This window comes from Littorina saxatilis, linkage group LG2 (assembly GCF_037325665.1).
Source record: "Littorina saxatilis isolate snail1 linkage group LG2, US_GU_Lsax_2.0, whole genome shotgun sequence".
In the NCBI taxonomy this organism is placed as follows: Eukaryota; Metazoa; Mollusca; class Gastropoda; order Littorinimorpha; family Littorinidae; genus Littorina; species Littorina saxatilis.
In genome coordinates this window covers 67745666-67767809 of record NC_090246.1, presented here as the reverse complement: position 1 = coordinate 67767809, position 22144 = coordinate 67745666, and the positions used below count along the sequence as shown (strand labels likewise).

The window sequence follows — 22144 nt, the reverse complement described above, 5'->3', positions numbered from 1 at the left end:
AGCCAGTTCTCACCGGAGCTTAGCGTGATGAGAGCGCAGGACTGAGAGAATGCATATAATACTCAACTGGGGGTTTGCATTTCTTTCTTCGGGGTTAAAAACCTGTTGCCCTGTAAACTGATGTACCGTAAATTACATTGTAACAATTAAAACAAATCATTTTTTCTCCTGCCTTCCTTGATCCAAATGGGGTTGGGGGTTTACTAGGTTTATGTTATACTAGAGGAATACCCGGCTTCGTCGGGGTGAATCGCGACAGAGACAGACAGCGTGGCGGTTCACCACATTCACCTTTGAAGGCGAAGTCCTGTCAAACGGGATTGAGAATTTTAGAGCTTATTTCTAAGCCCTATATTATCTGTTGTGGCGTCTCAAATGCCAGAACATACAGACAGACAAAAGCCGCTAGACCCCATCACAAACAGAACTCTAAAATCCACAGGTGTTGCCCACACACACACACAAACACACACACACACACACACACACACACAGAGAAGCCGTATATATATATGTATATCTATATCTATAAATATATAGAGATAGGTGACAGTGTATTTTTCGCGTGGCTATAAATTGATTCGACCTTTTCACTTTGACAGTAAGAACAACTTACGGGTGCAAGGGAAGCGTTCTGGACAGCGCAGTGACATTCTAAAAATAGTAACGTAGAAACGGGAATATGGATTGAAGCCACACGAAGGAAGGGAGATAAACGCAAAACACTGGAGAAGATAAGGAAGAGTTACTGGGAATGGTGAAATGAACAGAAAAACCAAAATCGGTTCAGCACGTGTTGAAATATCTCATCGATGATATTGTGTCCGGGGTGTAGCTGGATACGGTGTCCAAATTTGAAAAAGATCCACCGAGAACTTTGGCGTTGTGATGTGGTCTAGCGGCTTTGGTGTGTCGGTATGGGGGCCCGGGTAACTCAGGTGGAACCAAAATCGGTTCAGCGCTGCGCGCTGAGAGCACGTGTTGAAATATCTCATCGATGAGGTTGTGTCCGGGGTGTAGCTGAATACGGTGTCCAAATTTGAAAAAGATCCACCGAGAACTTTGACCGTGCATCGCGAACAGACAGACAGACAGACAGACAGACAGACACTAGTCGTATATATATATAGATACTTATACCGTATACACCCTACGTACGATGTGTCTGGAAACACCTCCGCGCTGAGCCAGCACAACAAAGATAAATAGGGAAAATGTTCTCGGCTTGCGCGGCAGCAAGCACTTTGTCTCTGGACTGTATATACAGTTTCAAGTTTTGACCCAAAGTAGAGGGGTGGCGTTTGCTCCATACTGGCTGGGCGCTTACAAGGCAGTTTACAAGGTAGTTAAAATACAGTACGGAAACATACATGTACATGTCTTTTCCACTTCGATAAATATAGGCTACTGCATTTTTCATTGTCAGAAACCAAGACGTTCGAATGTTTCGTCGCCACTATGGTACAGAGAGAGACTCGGAGAGAGAGAGAGAGAGAGAGAGAGAGAGAGAGAGAGAGAGAGAGAGAGAGAGAGAGAGAGAGAGAGAGAGAGAGAGAGAGAGAGAGACGCTTTGCTTTGAGAGTTTATTGTCCTCAGCTTTAAAAGCCCTTTAGACAAGGGGATTATATAATTTACAGAAGAAGTAAACATAAACATCTCTGCAAACACATCCACATCCACACACACACACACACACTCTCTCTCAATGTAAGTCGTGGTGCGCAGGATTGCCAACATGGCGCTCGACATGTCACGTGATTCGGTCTCCTCTAGCGCCACGAGCACCATGACGTCATCACGGTCCATGACGCAGCTCTGGCAGTACTTGAGCTCGAACTGACACCACTGGCTGCGGGCGAAGTGCGGGGAGAAGACGAGCACAACCCTGTCACTCTCATCCACGCAGTCCGCGATGTTGTCCACGATGTGTTTCCCGGGCACGAAGTCGCGCTGGTGCACGCACACTCTCAGCCGCCACTCGTCCTCCAGCACGGGCAGCAGCTCGTTCTCAACCCACTTCATGTCCTCTTCCGCGTAAGCCAGGAACACGTCAAAACGAAAGCCACGTGACTGCCTCTCCAGTTGTCGTCTGCTTCTCTCGTGACGACCGCGACAGACGGCGTAGAGCCAGAGTCTCAGGTGCCAGCGATACCCGAAGAAACCGGTCAGGAGGGAGAAGAGGAAGAGGTAGAGACAGACAAAGGCGATGACGAGGACTGCTGCGTTGTGGTCCATGAGGCACGACTGCACATAAGGGCACAAATAATGCTTTAAACTCAGTGTGCGCGTCCTTAGACGAGTGACAGAATTTGTTGACACTGTTTTCCTCTGGAGTAAACTGAAGGAGAATCAAACTCTTGGTCTTTTATTTTCAAGTCCAATGAGTGCTTTTCACATTGCAAAAAATGCGCAAATTCTTTAAATGAGGCTTAGTATCATTCAATATCAAAATGATATATTAAGCCTGTCTATAACTGGACGAAGTCGACTACGCGAAGTATACTTCTTTAGCATTGGGTTTTCGGTAAAAAAAAAATACTTCCCGAAGTCGACTTCGGGCTCAATGAAGGGCCTTCTTTAACAAGTCGATTGAAGCGATATCAAAACATAATTTATAGACAATCAGCCGGCCCGAAACTAAACGATCACCGACACCCCCAAAAACAACAAAAAACAAAAAACTATCAACACCAAGACGACATGTAGTAAAAAGGACTCCGCTAGCCAAAACCCTAAAGACTGAGACTGGTCCAGCTCGTCTCCACAAAGCACGCGAACGTAGTGCTTAAATAACCTATTTTCTTTAAACTGTGAGTACATTTCTAGTGTAAAGATGGCATATATTTTTGGATTCACTTAATCAATAATGAAGAATAAGATGAAATTACTTTTGGATCGATTGCTATAACTTTAATTTACATTAGAATTTTGATATTTTTAATGACCAAACTCTTTAACGCATTTTTACGCTTCCAAGCTGAAATGCATACCCATAGTCTGGGCTTTGTCGAAGATTGCTTGACCAAATGGTAATCAATTTGACCTTCTTCTTCTTCTTCTTCGTTCATGGGCTGAAACTCCCACGTTCACTCATGTTTTTGCACGAGTGGATTTTTACGTGTATGACCGTTTTTACCCCGACATTCAGACAGCCATACGCCGCTTTCGGGGGAAGCATGTTGGGTATTTTCGTGTTTCCATAACCCACCGAACTCTGCCATAGATTACAGGATCTTTTCTGTGCGCACTTGGTCTTGTGCTTGCGTGTACACACGAAGGGGGATAAGGCACTAGCAGGTCTGCACACCAGTTGACCTTGAACTGTGTTCATTTGACTTTCGATTCGGATTCTTCCATCCTCTTTTATTATCGACCTGTGCTAAAATAAGTTCTGTCAAAATGTACCTGTAACATTTACCCGCAGCCAGGAAAATAGCTGAACAAGACGGTCATATTTTTGTGTTATTGTCACTATCATTAAAAGACGAAGGCGATTCAACATAATATATTCTAATTGTGGATAAGAATACCTGAGGATTTATGGAGAAATCTGACACCGTCATGTTGTGTAGGTTGGCACATCTGTAGCCTACATTACGGAAGTCTTTAAATAGGTGAGGCTTGCTCTGCATCCATTGCTGGAACCATAGAATCTCGCAGGAACAGTCGAATGGGTTGCCACCTAAGCTTAGGCCTGTCAGCCTGAAACAGAACATGTTGATTCTTACAGGTATAATTCAGGAGTTTGGTCTGAAGCCTTCACGAATATCTTTCTTATGATCGATCATCACTGTGATAGCCGCATACAAGTGTTGCGTTCAAGATCAAGGTTGGTACAAACGTTTATAAATGGTCCAGCTTCAAACCCTGTAATCTGCAAAAAGTGTTCATTCATCGCTGATATGATGGTCAGAGACGCCTGACACAAATCACACTACTTTAGAAGTCTTTTTAATTCAACCCCCATATTGGTGCCATTATGATCGTAAACACACGCAGACAAGGAATTAAACAAAGTCATACAACACAAGATGCTCCCCCGTCAATTTCCACGCCACACTCCGTACCTGTGCTTGCTAAACAATTGGCTGTTTGAATGAATACACACGGTACATGACACCGAATATGTCATGTAATGTAAGTCTGACCTCGGCACTTCCTGTGTATGTTATGTTTTGCTGACACTGTTTAAAGGCACAGTAAGCCTCCCGTAAACAATCACAGATACTGTCAGTCTTTTACACACAGTACAAACACCTTTCATTTAAACACTCACCGAACGGGAACATCCTAGGTGCCCTACGTAAAGAGCGAGCAATTTGTGAAGAATTAATTTTGCGGATTGTCCCTCAGACAATCAGACCGTGGTGCGTTTTGGCGCTAGACCTAACTTTTAAAATCTAAATAATAAATTCACAGCTTGTTACACAAACATTCTTAAATCATAAAAGAATTCTTTTTTCATCAAGACAAGATCAGTACAATTCGAAGTTTTGAAAGTTTGAAAAAAGAAAAGCCCGGAAGCAGGGTCACGCAAGGTTGTGGTTCTCGTAGCAGACGACGTGGTCTAGACCGAACAGAGCCATCTCAGTGCTAGTGTTCAGACCTTTAGCACACGTCCGGCCAGACGCCATTTTTCCTCTCTCGATTCGAACATTTTCGGATCGATTGTCCTTCACTAATACACTACAAAGCAGATACATGTATGAGTGTTGTAGTGGAAATAAATATGAGGTACAGCTGTCTGCCCGACAACTTATATTGAAAGATATATGTGAAAGTGTGAGACCACAGCTGATCAAAAGCCCGTCTGCTAAAAACAGCTTCGATTCGAAAGTTTTCGGAGTCGATTATTCTTTTCTAAGATACCCAAAACAACGTTCAGGAAAGCGCTATTGCAGAAAACTGTGACATGCATCTTCCCGTCGGATAACTTGCTCAATAAGGCCTTCTATTAAAAGATATTTCAGAAATAGTGTGAGAGTGATGTTTGCCGGACGTTGTAGCCTCTCAGTGCGGACTCTTAAAGTCCGACTACTGTGACCGAAAACGAGGCAAAAATGAAAATTAGTCATTAACACTGTTAATTACTAATTTTCACGGGAAAATGGTAACCCTAGGTTTTGGCACTAGTAAGCCGTCATATCTAAGCCCATGAACGAAGAAGAAGAAGAAGAAGTTTCCCTTCTGGCTCTTTCCTGTGAATTGTTTTCTCATGGTTTTCTCACAGATTACGTTTCTGACTGTAGCATTTACCACAATCAGAACACTGGAACTCCTGAACAGGCTTCTTTGCCTTTGGTGTGGAGAATAATATTGGCGCTGGTTCAGTTTTAACCTCTTCTGTTGCGCTGATGTCGAGGAAGCTGTCAGCGATCACACCCGAGATCTCCATTCCCCCGCTGTCAGCGGCGATCACACCCGAGATCTCCATTCCCCTGCTGAAATACACCAACTCCGAACCCGTGAAAAATAGACAGAGAGATAGAGAGAAAGTCGTGGGTACAACTGCCTGTAATTTTTCACAGATATATATGACTAAAGATGTCAGAATTAAAGCGATGTGACTGGGGCGCGTAACAACAGCGAAACATATTTTTGCGGGGCCCGTAACCAGCTGATCCTGGGGACCGTAACACGACACACAAACATTCTTCATTTTAACCCCCTTTTATTTTGATTGGAAACATAAAATTTACTCTGATAGATTGTTGTGATTTCTTCTTCTGTGTAAAATCCTGACAGTATATGTGATGGTTTACGGGAGGCTTACTGTGCCTTTAAACAATCAAATCGTCTATCCCCTCATGATGGCAGTGGATAGTCAGCCTGCACTGTGGTAAGATAAAAGCGGCACAACCCTTCCCTGCCCTCAACTCTCTCCCTTCGTTCTCAACCCTCCTCCCTCGCCAGTAAGTAATGTGCATTGGGAATTCCCCTGAAAGGGAGAACTCATTGTGTAGTTTTGGTGTCTGCAGATACCCATGCCTGCAGCTTGATCACTCACAATCGTTGTATCCTAAAGATGTCCTCGTCTCCTTTGTATAATCATACTGAGTGATCGTCCCTCCACTTCGACACATACCAACAAGTCGCGTAAGGCGAAAATACAACATTTAGTCAAGCTGTCGAACTCACAGAATGAAACTGAGCGCAATGCAATTTTTTAGCAAGACCGTATACTCGTAGCATCGTCAGTCCACCGCTCGTGGCAATGGCAGTGAAATTGACAAGAAGAGCGGGGTAGTAGTTGCGCTGAGAAGGATAGCACGCTTTTCTGTACCTCTCTTCGTTTTAACTTTCTGAACGTGTTTTTAATCCAAACATATATTTATATGTTTTTTGGAATCCGGAACTGACAAGGAATAAGATGAAAGTGTTTTTAAATTGATTTCGAAAATGTAATTTTGATGATAATTTTTATATTTCTATTTTTCAGAGCTTGTTTTTAATCCGAATATAACATATTTATATGTTTTTGGAATCAGAAAATGATGAAGAATAAGTTGAACGTAAATTTGGATCGTTTTATAAAAAAAATTTTTTTTACAATTTTCATATTTTTAATGACCAAAGTCATTATTTAATTTTTAAGCCACAAAGCTGAAATGCAATACCGAAGTCCGGCCTTCGTCGAAGATTGCTTGGCCAAAATTTCAATCAGTTTGATTGAAAAATGAGGGTGTGACAGTGCCGCCTAAACTTTTACAAAAAGCCGGATATGACGTCATCAAAGGTATTTATCGAAAAAAATAAACAAAAGTCCGGGGATATCATTCCCAGGAACTCTCATGTCAAATTTCATAAACATCGGTCCAGTAGTTAGGTCTGAATCGCTCTACACATGCACAGACACACACACACACACACACACACACACACACACACACACACACACACACACACACACACACATACACCACGACCCTCGTCTCGATTCTCCAGGGCTCTATGTTAAAACATTTAGTCAAAAATTGACTAAATGTAAAAATCAACATCCTGCTTCATGTGCAAGTGGAAAACATGTATTGATTAATTCTACGAAAAGCTACTAGTGTCCATAACAAGTTAATTCATCAAAAATGTCCCACACTGCACAGGCTGAGAGAACCTATAGGCCGTTGATTGTTCGTATGTGGCTAAGTGAAAGGTGGTCTTATCCCGTGTAAAAGCCTCACCAGATCTGAGATAGTGAGCCAAACTGCTTACACGGAAAGGCGCGTACTTTTCACACGAAGGCCGCGTTCGTGGTACAATCGTTATGTTAATGCACAGTTGTAACAGGAAGGTACTCCTTCAGCAGACACTCAGATTAGAGGGGTCCTATAATTAGAGGGGTCTTATAAATATTCAGAATCTAGGTCACTGTTGTGGTTTAAATGATGTTGATCTTTCATACAAAGCCAGGGTTTTCCAGTCTCAAATGCCCCAAATGGCTTTGCCGTGAGGGCGTTAACTTAAATTTATTTTACTTAGTGGTTTCTGGTTTGCGTGTGTTTTTGTTTGTTTGTGTGTGTCACAGTGTACTGGTGTGTGTCACAGTGTGTACGTGTGTGTATTTGTGCGTGTGTGTCAGTGTGTGTGAACTCGAACTCGAACTCGAACTCGCAAAACTTTATTACCGAGGGATGATAGCATTAGGTCCATAAATTATGGTCCTTTCTTACAGCTAGTCCCTACTATAAGACACACATGAAACAAAGAACAAATTAATATGAAGAATAAAAAATTAAAAAAATTAAAAAATAAAAAAATAAAAAAATAAAAAAACCAATAGGGAAAGGTATAACAAAATAAAAATTAAAAATTCAAAAATGTGCTTGTTAATGGAAGCATACTATACACTTTCTCTTTTACACATCCTCACACACACTCGCACAAAGTGTACACCGACTTAGTCGTTAGAGAGATGCTTTCGGAGCTGTCTTTTAAAAGAGGAAAATGACAGACATGACTTGATATTTACAGGTAGTGAATTCCAAAGGAACGCACCAGAGAGCGTATGAGCGTGTGTGTGTTTTTTTGTTTGGTGTTGTGTGTGTCACTGTGTACGGGTGTGTGTCACAGTGTGCATGTGTGTGTATTTGTGCGTATGTGTGTGTGTGTGTGTGTGTAGTGTGTATGTGTATGTATCTCAGTGTGTCAGTGTGTGTGTGTGTATGTGTGTGTGTGTGTCTGTGTGTGTGTGTCTTTGTGTGTGTGTATGTGTGTGTGTGTGTGTGTGTGTGTGTGTGTGTGTGTGTGTGTGTGTGTGTGTGAGTCTGAACTCGGTTGTTCAATTCGTAACAATGACAAAGACGACAGTATGAACAGAAAACACTCACATCTCTTGTGTATCGGCACTGAACGTGGTGCTGGAAACCTTGCTGATACGGGTTTTCCCTATACTTAACAAACGCAGATTAGGCAGCTGATCGAACGCATCATTGGGTAGGAACTGCAAGAAGTTTTTGTACAAGTACAGATGAGTTAGGTTTGGCAGGTTGATGAACGTTTTGGAACTGATACTTTGGATCTGAGATTTACCAAGGTACAAAGTTTTCAGTCCCTCAACAGGTCGAAGGAGGCGGTGAAACCTTTCCACAGACACTTCTCCGAAGTTGTTTTCATTTAGAAAAAGGTCCGTCAGTCCCGTGCAACCTGCCAATAAGTCCCCGTCAACAACGTTAGAAGAGAAATCAATAAAATTGAAGCCTAGTCCCACGTAAACCATGCCGGAATTGTTGAATGCGTAAGCCTCTATCTTGTTAATCTTGCCTTCCATCTCGGTAACTTCTAGCTTTTGGAGTGCAGGAAATCTGATGGTAGAGAACATGCTGCTGTAGAAGTATGCTATGCGATTGTACTTCATGTTCAACACTCTCAATTTAGGGAGACAAACTGGATCTGGGATGATCGAAATTACGTTGAAATCCAGGGTCAGTTGAGTAAGGCTTGGAAACAGGGTGTCCTTAGTGCCATTTCTGCATGTGACAGGGAAATCGAACAGCCTGTTCTTGTGAAAGCTCAGATACTCCAGGAAAGGAAAGTAGGCTGTCTTCAGCTGGTACAGGTTGTTGTGCCACAGGTCGAAGCTGGTCAGTCTGCTAAGTGGCTGCAGGACACTCATGTCCAGCTCCCCCATGTTGTTCCAGCTGAGATCTAAGTACTTCACGTTGACTGCCGGCGTCTTGTGGAAGTACTGGTCGGGGAACATTGATGTCCACCTCGTTCAATGTCGGGATCGCAAACACTGGCCTGAGCGCCTCGTAACTGAGTCTGTTACCTCCGATCAGTACTGACCTCAGCTTGTGAAGAGGACGAAAGACTCTAGGAGCGATGTAAGCCATGTCGTTGTTGTAGAGGTCCACCAGCCACACGTCACGGGAGACGTTCACGAAGAAGCGCTCGTCCGTCAGTCGCTGCAGGCCGTTGTTTGAGAAGTTCAGCACCTGTTTGCTACTGCTCCTACATTTCTAAATCCTGATAGCTCACATTCTTCAGTACTTGTCATGAAAACAACAATTACTTGCCAACGACAACATATATTTAACTTTGATTCATTGTGACTGACTTTTAAAGGACTTTTTTATATTATTATTTTTTTACTGCTCCCAAATGTTTTACCTTATTTAGCCTTTGGTCGGGAATTTCAACAAATAGAATTGGGGTATCAATTATTGTGAGTCTCCGGACCCGGAACAAGTTTCAAACAAACCCCGAGATAACGTTTAATTTTCAGAAAACGAGCCAAAACTGCAAGTTTTATTTTCCATGTGAATTTTTTTTTTTAATTTTGGATTTGTTACAGCAGTTTCAGTCGGCTTTTGTTGACAATTCAGGAAGGTGCGCTCATTTTTTAGTTTGAACAAAAAATAATTTAAAAATGTGTGATTTGAGGCAAAAGTCAGCTTTGTAGTTGCACTATATGTAGGCGACGATAGTTTTGTGACGCACCAAGCTAAATGTTGTCCCCATCTTTCCTGGCAAAGCTTCTGTTCCCTTTACATTGTGAACCCTGCGGTAGCTAACAAAAACAAAAATTCCTCCGAAGTTTATAATACGTATGAGGGTTGTGCTGCACAACTGGCTTTTATATTTTGCAGAGTTTGGCTCAAATTCAAACGCTATGAAAAATCGTTCATACGTAGTTCTCACCAAGTCATTAGACAAGCGTTTGTATCTTTCAAACTACGATTTGCCGCAGGAAAAACCGAAACAAGGACAATTTAGGTTGTTTGTTTTGGGCGTACCGAAAGTGGAACTACATTCAAGTCGTTCGAGAGATGAGTCACAGTGTGATAAACCTATTTACTGCCGTGTGGAATTTTCACATTCAGTCCGCCTTTGTCTCTTCGAGATTCCACAGCAGATGCATCTTTAGTTCTGATATGTGCAATTAACTGTGAGCTTCTCACTTCCAACGCCAGGAATACAGAGTATTTCTTCCAGCATTTCTGAGAGCCTGTTTTGTGATATAAAATAAAACAATTTAAAAAAAGGAAGAAACGGAGTACAGATTTTCTTTGTGATTGCCTTCACAGTGCAAAAGACCGGCAGGCAGTTATCGTTGAAATAGTCAGTATGTGAGACTTTATGTGATTTTATTATAAGGCCAGGAATGAAATAAGTAATCCGAGATTTTAAATAAGTCAGCTTCGAATATTTCCTCAACTCGTAGCAATTGTGTGTAGACAAAAGCCCCAGTAACAGTAAGCGTACACAATAAAGTTGAGCAAGAAAAAGACGACGGAGACGTAAAAACAACAACAGCAATAACTACAACAACAGCAGAAAAGAGGACGAAGAAGAGGTGGATTAGAACTAAATAGGGTTTTTTTGCCCAAAATGTCTGCACATGAGATCTTTACCATCATCGTCTTGTTTAGCGTGCTCTACGTCAGTGTCAACAGTAGGAGCGTCAAGGCTGCCAGGGATGATCCTCTGGACATGACATTGCACAACGAGCAGGGCCTTATGTCCGTGGTGAAGAGACCAACCACAGACAAACTTGCGTGTTGGAGCACACCCGTGCCACCATACCTGATCACCCATCCGTGCTTCAGTACGGGTAGTGACGTGCAATGCCGATGCAGCAACACCACCCAAGACTGCTCGTCCAACTTCGGAAACCTGACCTACATACCCAAGCTCTTCACCGGCGTCCAGGTGTTGAACTTCTCAAACAACGGCCTGCAGCGACTGACGGACGAGCGCTTCTTCGTGAACGTCTCCCGTGACGTGTGGCTGGTGGACCTCTTTAACAACGACATGGCTTACATCGCTCCTCGAGTCTTTCGTCCTCTTCACAAGCTGAGGACAGTACTGATCGGAGGTAACAGACTCAGTTACGAGGCGCTTAGGCCTGTGTTTGCAAATCCGACATTGAACAAGGTGGACATCAAATGCGGGGGTCTAGGGGTCTTCCCCGACCAGTACTTCCACAAGACGCCGGCAGTCAACGTGAAGTACTTGGATCTCAGCTGGAACAACATGGGGGAGCTGGACATGAGTGTCCTGCAGCCACTTAGCAGCCTGACCAGGTTCAGACTGTGGCACAACAAGCTGTACCAGCTGAAGACAGCCTACTTTCCTTTCCTGGAGTATCTGAGCTTTCACGAGAACAGGCTGTTCGATTTCCCTGTCACATGCAGAAATGGCACTAAAGATACACTGTTTCCAAGCCTCAATCATTTGATCTTGGATTATAATGTTATTTCAACCATTCCGGATCCAGTTTGCCTCCCCAAATTGACAGTGCTGAATATGATGTACAATCGCATAGTACACTTCACCAGCAGCATGTTCTCTGCCATCAGATTTCCCGAACTAAAAAAAATAGAGGTTACCGAGATGGAAGGCAAGATGAAAAAGATAGAGGCTTACGCATTCAACAATTCCGGCATAGTTTACGTGGGGCTTGGCTTCAATCGTGTGGATTTCTCTTCTGACGTTGTTGACGGGGACTTCTTGGCAGGTTGCACGGGACTGACAGACCTTTTTCTAAATGAAAACAACTTCAGAGAAGTGTCCGAGGAAAGGATTCATCGCCTACTTCGGCCTGTTGGGGAACTAAAAACTCTGTACCTTGGTAAGGCTCAGATCCAAAGAATTACTTCCAAAACTTTCATCAACCTGCCGAACCTAACTCGTTTGTACTTGTACGAAAACTCCTTGCAGTTCCTACCCGATGGCGCGTTCGATCAGCTGCCTAATCTGCGTTTGTTAGCTATCGGGGAAAACCGTATCAGCAAGGTTTCCAGCACTGCGTTCAGTGCCGATACACAGAGGAGGTAAGTTTTAGAACGGCTCCGACAGTCGTCTTTGTCATGGTTATTTTGGACACCCTCCCACGCTTGCACGCACACAAGCACAGGCACAGACATACACACAGAGACAGACAGACAAACACGCATACAGACGCACATAAACACACACACACACACACACACACACACACACACACACACACACACTGACACTGACACACACACACACATACACTCACACACACATATACACACATATGTTACTAGACTGCTGAAATAGAAGATACAACCACTTAGTGACCTAGATTCAGAACAAATGGCCTATTGAGTATTGAATCAGAGTGCCTGCCGAATTAGAAGTTTCCTGTTACGATCAACGATCAACGTGTCTCTCTCACGTATGTAGGATAATCTGTTTTATCCTACATACGTGAGAGAGACACTCGTGAGATAATAATCGTTCAAATCACACGTGTGTACATCATGTAAATGAGGTCATGTCAAGCAAGTCTGGCAGGGACCTGTTTTTCCACTGCTTATGATACCAAGTCACCGAGACAAACGTCATTATAGAAGAAGAAAAAAATTGCGCTCGCTAATTACCCTCGATGAATTTTTAGAACTAACACGTCACGCCATACTTTCAGAGTGACATTTCTTTACTTTGACGTAATAGATTGCACGAGGCTTTATAAGAGATCGAGGTTCTAAAGCAAGCGTCTTCGATTTAGCTGCCTCGACTGCAGGACATGTTCAGTAAAATACACGTAAGTACAGTATGTAGGATAAACAGAATACTACATGGCTTGCTGTTTAGTACCAGATTTACACTCGTTGCTTTTTCAAATAGTGAACAGCTCGCTTTCGCTCGCAGTTCAATATTTTTTTTTTAAACTCGTGTAAATCTGGTACGACAGAGCAAGCCGTGTAGTATTCTCCATATACGTTATTAATAATTGAATATGTTATAAATAGTGTACAATATACGATAAGCTACAAGTTATGTAGAATTATTGCCCGTTTGCCTTTCGCCTGAGACCAGGTTTTTCGAAAATATCTCGCGATCTACAAATATTTTGCTATATGGATAAGAACATAATAAGTACGTCAAAAGTATACCTACTTTTATTAACGTTTACTTCAATCATTACTTTTCTCTGGTTAATTATTTCTTCACAAAGACTACTTAAAATGACTCAAATGTTTCCCCCTTACCAGGCCTCTACAAACATGCAGGTCTTTTTACATTTAGTCAAGTTTTGACTAAATGTTTTAACATAGAGGGGGAATCGAGACGAGGGTCGTGGTGTATGTGTGTGGTGAACCGATCTTTATGAAATTTGACATGAGAGTTCCTGGGTATGATATCCCCGGACAATTTTTCATTTTTTTGATACATGTCTTTGATTACGTCATATCCGGCTTTTTGTAAAAGTTGAGGCGGCACTGTCACACCCTCATTTTTTAATCAAATTGATTGAAATTTTGGCCAAGCAATCTCCGACGAAGGCCAAACTTCGGTATTGCATTTCAGCGTGGTGGCTTAAACATTGATTAATGACTTTGGTCATTAAAAATCTGAAAATTGTAAAAAAATATTTTTATAAAACGATCCAAATTTACGTTCATCTTATTCTTCATCATTTTCTGATTCCAAAAACATATAAATATGTTATATTTGGATTAAAAACAAGCTCTGAAAATTAAAAAAATTAAACATTAATAATATGATCAAAAGTAAATTTTTGAAATCAATTTAAAAACACTTTCATCTTATTCCTTGTCGGTTCCTGATTCCAAAAACATATAGATATGATATGTTTGGATTAAAAACACGCTCAGAAAGTTAAAACGAAGAGAGGTACACTAAAGCGTGCTATGAAGCACAGCGCAACCGCTACCGCGCCAAACAGGCTCGTCACTTTCACTGCCTTTTGCACTAGCGGCGGACAACGTTCAATTTCATTCTGTGAGTTCCACAGCTTGACTAAATGTAGTAATTTCGCCTTACGCGACTTGTTTTTTTTATTTACCTGTGCGGTATCAGCATACTCGTGTATCTCGTGCTGACATGATACATGTCACACTAACACCAAAGCGTTGTAAGGGTTTGCACATTATTCAGAGCACTGGCCGTTGACAAGAAAAGTAATGAATTGCCGTCGAACAAGGAGCATCGAGGGGCCAGTAAAAGATCCATGCGGGTTGACTCGTTTGTGTGTTTTGTGTGTGTGTGTGTGTGTGTGTGTGTGTGTGTGTGTGTGTGTGTGTGTGTGTGTGTGTGTGTGTGTGTGTGTGTGTGTGTGTGTTTTCTCCATCTGTCAGTTTTGATAACAGTCAGCCAGTATATGTATTTGACTTTCTGCGTCTATTTGCATGTACTTGTGAACTCATAGATGTAGATGTATGCACACAAACACACTCACACACACACACACACACACACGCACGCACACACACACACACACCACCACCACCACCACCACCACCACCACCACAAGAACCACACACACACACATACATACACAATATCTCTCTCTCTCTCTCTCTCTCTCTCTCTCTCTCTCTCTCTCTCTCTCTCTCTCTCTCTCTCTCTTTCTTTCTCTTTCTTTCTCACCCACGCTGGAGCAACATAGATAGAACACTGTACCTATGAGGCAGGAAAGCTTTCACTGAGCATTTGAGACAACCCCTTTAACAACACTTGTTTGATGCGGGCAAACCCCGACACAGTCCTACCTGGATGACACAAACATTACGCCATGAAACGCACGAGTTAAACCTCTATTTTGCAAAACGGGTCCAGGGGCCCTGGCAAGGGCCCACATTTTATCATCTGGTACAGGAAATTATGAAGACCTAATTAATACCAATGTGCCTATAGTCTACACACGTAAACTCCTGTTAGGTATACTTTATGGGAACATATTTTCTTCTTCTTCATTTATAAAAATGTTTGTAGCTGGCAAGATATTTTTGAACAACCTGGTCTCAGGCGTAAGGCAAACGAGCAATGTACCTTTACATGCATCAACAAAAGTCTTACATAACATACGTACGAACATGCAGAAGTTTTGTAAAAATTTCTAAAATGATTTAGTGATATACTCACATGACTTACACATGTATAAGTCATACTATTCATACTATTCTTTTGTGTATGAATAAACATGTTCTGTTTCAGGCTAACTGGCCTAGACTTAAGTGGCAACCCATTTGACTGTTCCTGTGAGATAATGTGGTTCCAGCAATGGATGATGAGCAAGCCTCGTCAGTTTAAAGACGTCAGAAGTTTGGGCTACACATGTGCCAACCTGCACAACATGACGGTGTCAGACTTCACAATAAACCCTCAGGTATTCGTCTTCACAACTAGTCAATGATGTATCGCGTTCGCCGTTTCAAAATAGTGACCATTTCAAAGAATGTGTGTGTGTGTGTGTGTGTGTGTGTGTGTGTGTGTGTGTGTGTGTGTGTGTGTGTGTGTGCGTGCGTGCGTGCGTGCGTGCGTGATGTGTGTGTGTGTGTGTGTGTGTTGCATGAATCAATGTCAAAAGCGGCATGACGGGCGCCGTGGCCAATCGGAAGGTAGAGTGTTCGAATCCCGGCCGCGCATGGTGGGTTAAGGGTGGAGATTTTTCCGATCTCCAAGGTCAACGTATGTGCAGACCAGCTATAGTGCCTTGTCCCCTTTCGTGTGTACACGCAAACGCAAGACCAAGTGCTTAAGGAAATCAGAAATGAAATCCATTTGTCACGAGATAATGTTCATCTTGAATTTTGACACTTGATATAGACTTAATTTTTAGTGGTATGGTAATTTTTCACTTGAGTTTTAACAAAAACTTTCCTGTGAAAACCCCGAGTTTTGAAATCGACTCTTCAATTTTCCCTCATGTGCTGGAAATAGATTACTGTCAAGTTCAACTTGTGCTACTTGTGGGTAAATGTCACTACACAGTTTAGCAGAACTTTCATTTAATGCAGAATCCGATTCAAAATGTGGGGGTCAAATGTACCTAGTTCAGAAAGTAGTAACTTAATTAGCAACAGAAACTCTCTCTCTCTCTCTCTCTCTCTCTCTCTCTCTCTCTCTCTCTCTCTCTCTCTCTCTCTCTCTCTCTCTCTCTCTCTCTCTCTCTCTCTCTCTCTCTCTCTCTCTCTCCCTTGTCTATAAGGTTTTTATTAGCTAATGACAATAAAGTGTCAAAGCGTCAAGCGTCTCTCTCTCTCTCTCTCTCTCTTGTTTGTTTTCCTAGTCATAGTTGTAGTAAACTAGTTTAGTCCCTCTAGGGCGAGGGCCAGATGCAAAAGAACATATCTATGCTTATTCTTGTACGTCACCCTCGAAAAATAAAGATTTGTCATTGTCATTCTCTCTCTCTCTCTCTCTCTCTCTCTCTCTCTCTCTCTCTCTCTCTCTCTCTCTCTCTCTCTCTCTCTCTCTCTCTCTCTCTCTCTCTTTCTCCTTTTTCTCTCTCTCTCTCTCTCTCTCTCTCTCTCTCTCGGTGCTCTCTCTCTTTCTCTCTCTCTCTCTCTCTCTCTCTCTCTCTCTTTCTCTCGACCCCCCCCCCTCTCTCTCTCTCTCTCTCTTTCTCTCGACCCCCTCTCTCTCTCTCTCTCTCTCTCTCTCTCTCTCTCTCTCTCTCTCTCTCTCTCATTGTATTCTTCTTTAATGGATATTATATGTTTTGTGTGTGTTTAGGGACAGGTTGTTAGACAAGGCAGTGTGCCTTAAACCTTTATCCTTGTAAAATATAGTTCGTTCGTTCGTTCGTTCGTTCTCTCTCTCTCTCTCTCTCTCTCTCTCTCTCTCTCTCTCTCTCTCTCTCTCTCTCTCTCTCTCTCTCTCACCCAGAGTGAATGACATGCAGACTTACTTTGAAATCTAACTTCCACGCAGTGCAAATATTTTTTTAAGTTTTTTTGTTTTGTTTTCTTTTTGTCATACATAATAATTGTCATGACATGGGGGCCACCGTCTGTTATGTTACTTGAGAATTCCAAGGAGAGCTATACCATCAGTGACGTCATCGGATTTGAAATATTCATTTTGCAATGTAAAATTCACTCCTTGGACTTGAAAACGAAACCAAGAGTTTGATTCTACTTCAGTTTACTCTAGTAGAAAACAGTGTCAACAATTTCTGTCACTCGTCTATGGAGAAACAGACGCACACTGAGTTTAAAGCATTATTTTGGTTATCTGTGCAGTCGTGCCTCATGGACCACAACGCAGCAGTCCTCGTCATCGCCTTTATCTGTCTCTACCTCTTCCTCTTCTCCATCATCACCATTTTCTTCGGGTATCGCTGGCACCTGAGACTCTGGCTCTACGCCGTCTGCCGCGTTCGTCACGAGAGAAGCAGACGACAACTGGAGAGGCAGGCACGTGGCTTTCGTTTTGACGTGTTCCTGGTTTACGCGGAAGAGGACATGAAGTGGGTTGAGAACGAGCTGCTGCCCGTGCTGGAGGACGAGTGGCGGCTGAGAGTGTGCGTGCACCAGCGCGACTTCGTGCCCGGGAAACACATCGTGGACAACATCGCGGACTGCGTGGATGAGAGTGACAGGGTTGTGCTCGTCTTCTCCCCGCACTTCGCCCGCAGCCAGTGGTGTCAGTTCGAGCTCAAGTACTGCCAGAGCTGCGTCATGGACCGTGATGACGTCATGGTGCTTGTGGCGCTAGAGGAGACCGAGTCACGTGACATGTCGAGCGCCATGTTGGCAGTCCTGCGCACCACGACTTACATTGAGTGGGCAGACGAAGAGGCCGCCAGATCATCGTTTTTGGGACGTCTCTCACTAGCTTTGAACGATGTGGTGCAGAGCTAAGCATAATTTGTTTTGCTCAGTTTCTGTTCTTGGTGCAGGCTCAACAGTAAACGTTTCACTCTCAAGACAATTCTCAAATTGTTTATATCTCTGTAGGCGATAATGGTCATTTCCACTAATGATTTTCATTTACTCTTTTTTTTCAATTGAAAATGTTCATTCTTTGGTTTTAAGCCGTCATAAATCAACAATAATTGTTTTATTATTTATTCACAGATCGACATATGGGTGTTTCTGTGCTACATGTAGGCCTGTTGTATCAGTGTATGCATTTACATTTTTTTTTTTTTTTATTTTTTTTGTGGCTTGGAGCAAACCTTCTTCATAGGTCTTTTCTTTTCTCAGTCAAATGTGTACATTTTTAAATCAACAAACTTTATCAGTAAACTAATATGTTTAAGTAAATAAATGAATAAAAATAATCATAACATAAATTTATTCCTAATGTTCAGCTCAGTTTCCAATAATACACCCAAATCTAACTTTCTCCCATATTTAAATTTTCCAATGGTCATTTTGGTGATTAAAATACAATAATTCACAAAATAAATATAATCATTTTTCAAACTTTCCCTGAAATAACCCAAAAATACATTTTCTTCATTCAAAATAATGGCAACATGTATTTTCTTATAAACAAAATCTTTACATATTTTCCAACCCTTCATCACCTCTTGGCAACTAAAAAAGAAATGTTCAAGGGTGTCTAATTCATTACAAAATTCACATTTATTCGATGTTCGTAATCCCATTTTGTTTAATAAAATAATGGTTGGATATATTCTATGTAATAATTTCCAGTGCAGCAGACGTAATCTTTCTTCTTTTGTGCTGTTAACAGCCAATAACCAGTTTCTCTTATCCAAATCTACATTATGTTTTCGTTTCCAAAAATCACAGGCACTCGGAATCTGGACATCAAGATCAACTAAACATGCTCTAATAAACTTTGCTGTTATATTACCACCATTAATAATGAAATCCTGCAATGTAAAATATTGATATGGTAATGTCTGTACGTCTGGATTTAAGTGCTGCGCATAATGCATTGTATTCAAACTGTCTGGATGGTTTATAACCCACTTTTTCACATAAATCTTCAAAAGAAATAATAATACCATTTTCATTCATGACATCCTTTACAAATGAGATATTATGTTTTATAAAATCTTTATGCAGTTACATTGATATATTCATATATTCGTTTCATTATTTTTTTTCTATGAAAGCACATTGTACACCATTTTCTACTTCACTTAAGACCCATCTACCCATCATTTGAACTTGTGTGCAAACAGGTAATTAGTTGTAATTGAGACTTGTGTTGATAGAAGTTTTTGTTTTTTCGTTGATGCCGGATGTTGTTGTTTTTTGCGTGATTGTTGTTTAACATGAAACGTCATTATTATGTAAGACTGTCAATTTTATCTGTGTAAACAAAAACACACAAAAACAGGTGCAAGTCAGAAAAAAAAACATTCTTATTTTGTATTTTATAACACTTTTCTGTATGTGTTTGCGTGAACATGCTTACTGGGTGTTTTTGTATGCTTACCTTCTGCTTGTGAACATGCGTTGTGCTCTCTCTCTCTCTCTCTCTCTCTCTCTCTCTCTCTCTCTCTCTCTCTCTCTCTCTCTCTCTCTCTCTCTCTCTCTCTCTCTCTCTCTCTCTCTCTCTCTCTCTCTCTCTCTCTCTCTCTCTCTCTCTCTCTCTCTCTCTCTCTCTCTCTCTCTGCTGTTTGATAAGTACACATGAAGATCTACTAGTATAATCATTTCATTTCAGTTAAGTTTTTTTTTCTTTTTCTCTCTCTCTCTCTCTCTGTTTACGTTGTTCTCTTCATGGATTTTGCACATACATTATGATTATGTGTACAATGTGTACATGTGTGTGTGTGTGTGTGTGTGTGTGTGTGTGTGTGTGTGTGTGTGTGTGCGTGCGTGCGTGTGTGTGTGTGTATGTGTATGTGTATGTGTGTGCATGTATGTGTGTGTGCGTGTGTGTCTGTATGTGCATGTACGTCTGTGTGTGTCTGTGTGCATGTGACCGTGTGTTTTAATGTATACCATTACCAATGACCATGTTGGCATGTACATGCTATGAACTTTTTTTTTTTTTTTTTTTTCTCTCTTTGTCTGATTTAATAACCATGTTTTTATGTTTTTGCTTTGCTTCTTCTTCTGCTTTAATATTATGCACTGCTTAGTTAATTCCCTCTTGGGCGAGGGCTGGATGAAAATCTTTGCTGTATCTACTCCATTACCCTCGAAAAATAAAGTTGGTTCGTTCGTTCGTTCGTTCGTTCGTTCTCTCTCTCTCTCTCTCTCTCTCTCTCTCTCTCTCTCTCTCTCTCTCTCTCGCTCTCTCTGTCACTCTTTCTTTCTGTCTCTCTCTCTCACTCTCTCTCGCTCTTTCTCGCTCTCTTTCTCTCTCTCTCTCTCTCTCTCTCTCTCTCTCTCTCCAGTCTCAGTCTCTGTGCAAAATACAGAACACTTTTGGCATACAGAATTCTCAGTTTTACACCCGCCCCGCCCCCGCCCCCGCCCCGCCCCGCCCCGCCCCGCCCCGCCCCCCCACCCCCCCCCCCCACCCCCGATCAGAAAACAAGTCGCGTAAGGCGAAATTACTACATTTAGTCAAGCTGTGAAACTCACAGAATGAAACTGAACGCACTGCATTTTTTCACAATGACCGTAGTCCGCCGCTGGTGCAAAAGGCAGTGAAAGTGACGAGCCTGTTCAGCGCTGTAGCGGTTGCGCTGCGCTGCGCATAGCACGCTTTACTGTACCTCTCTTCGTTTTAACTTTCTGAGCATGTTTTTAATCCAAACATATCATATCTATATGTTTTTGGAATCAGGAACCGACAAGGAATAAGATGAAATTGTTTTTAAATCGATTTCGGAAATTTAATTTTAATCATAATTTTTATATTTTTTAATTTTCAGAGCTTGTTTTTAATCCGAATATAACATATCTATATGTTTTTGGAATCAGAACATGATGAAGAATAAAATGAACGTAAATTTGGATCGATTTATAAAAAAATAATTTTAATTACAATTTTCAGATTTTTAATTACCAAAGTCATTAATCAATTTTTAAGCCACCAAGCTGAAATGCAATACCGAAGTCCGGCCTTCGTCGAAGATTGCTTGGCCAAATTTTCAATCAATTTGATTGAAAAATGAGGGTGTGACAGTGCCGCCTAAATTTGACAAAAAGCCGGATATGACGTCATCAAAGACATTTATCGAAAAAAAGAAAAAAATGTCCGGGGATATCAAACCCAGGAACTCTCATGTCAAATTTCATAAAGATCGGTCCAGTAGTTTACTCTGAATCGCTCTACACACACACACGCGCACACACACACACACACACACACACACACACACACACACACACACACACATACACCACGACCCTCGTCTCGATTCCCCCTCTATGTTAAAACATTTAGTCAAAACTTGACTGAATGTAAAAAGAAAAGAAAAGAAAAGAATAGGCAAGAGTGTGTTTTCTGGTTGTTGTTGTTTTTTTGTGGGGGTTTTGGTGGTCACATTAGAAATCACATGCATTTATAACCACACAAAAAGACAGACTACTTAAATAATGCTAACTCCTTTGCAGCCATCAACTTTTAAAGACCGTTAAAGATGGAAGAGTTTTAATTTATTGTTTAAAACAAAACAAAATTGAGGACAAAAAAGTATTTCTTCGAAAGCGATTCGCACTCAGTCAGATGCTGAGTTGAGCTGTGATGTCACTGAAAAGACTCAGTGTGGGAGTTCTTCTGTTCAGGGGAGATGAACATGCCTCTTCATTGCAAACGTGGCTATTTTGATTTCCTCCCCTTCTTTTCTACAAATATTGAAGTCAGTGGTTATATGACATCGTCTGCAGAAAGTCAAATTAAAGCTCTCTCTCTCCCTCTTTCTCCGATCCAGTGAGACAGCACGTAGCACGCCCAGAGACTAAAGAGTATCCAGAAGTATACTCTATAGTCTCTGGCACGCCGCACTCGACTCGATTGTGCAACCCATGAGACACTTGGGATC

The 22144-nt window shown here is 41.8% G+C and overlaps 2 protein-coding genes across 2 annotated transcripts; one reads left to right on the top strand and one right to left on the bottom strand.

The window, feature by feature from the left end:
• Positions 1-19: 19 nt before the first annotated feature.
• On the bottom strand, positions 20-9196 carry LOC138960424 (toll-like receptor 2). The gene is made up of 6 exons (XM_070332335.1): positions 8906-9196; positions 8325-8437; positions 5229-5438; positions 3531-3702; positions 1667-2244; positions 20-41 (listed from the first exon to the last, which is right to left on the bottom strand). The coding sequence occupies exons 1-6, from the start codon at positions 9194-9196 to the stop codon at positions 20-22; spliced, it is 1386 nt and encodes a 461-aa protein (XP_070188436.1).
• A 1142-nt stretch (positions 9197-10338) lies between these two features.
• Positions 10339-20013, top strand: LOC138959578 (toll-like receptor 2 type-2). The gene is made up of 3 exons (XM_070331120.1): positions 10339-12272; positions 15433-15604; positions 17463-20013. Exons 1-3 carry the CDS (start codon positions 10828-10830, stop codon positions 18081-18083), a joined length of 2238 nt encoding a protein of 745 aa, XP_070187221.1. The 5' UTR covers positions 10339-10827; the 3' UTR covers positions 18084-20013.
• The last annotated feature ends 2131 nt before the right edge of the window (positions 20014-22144 follow it).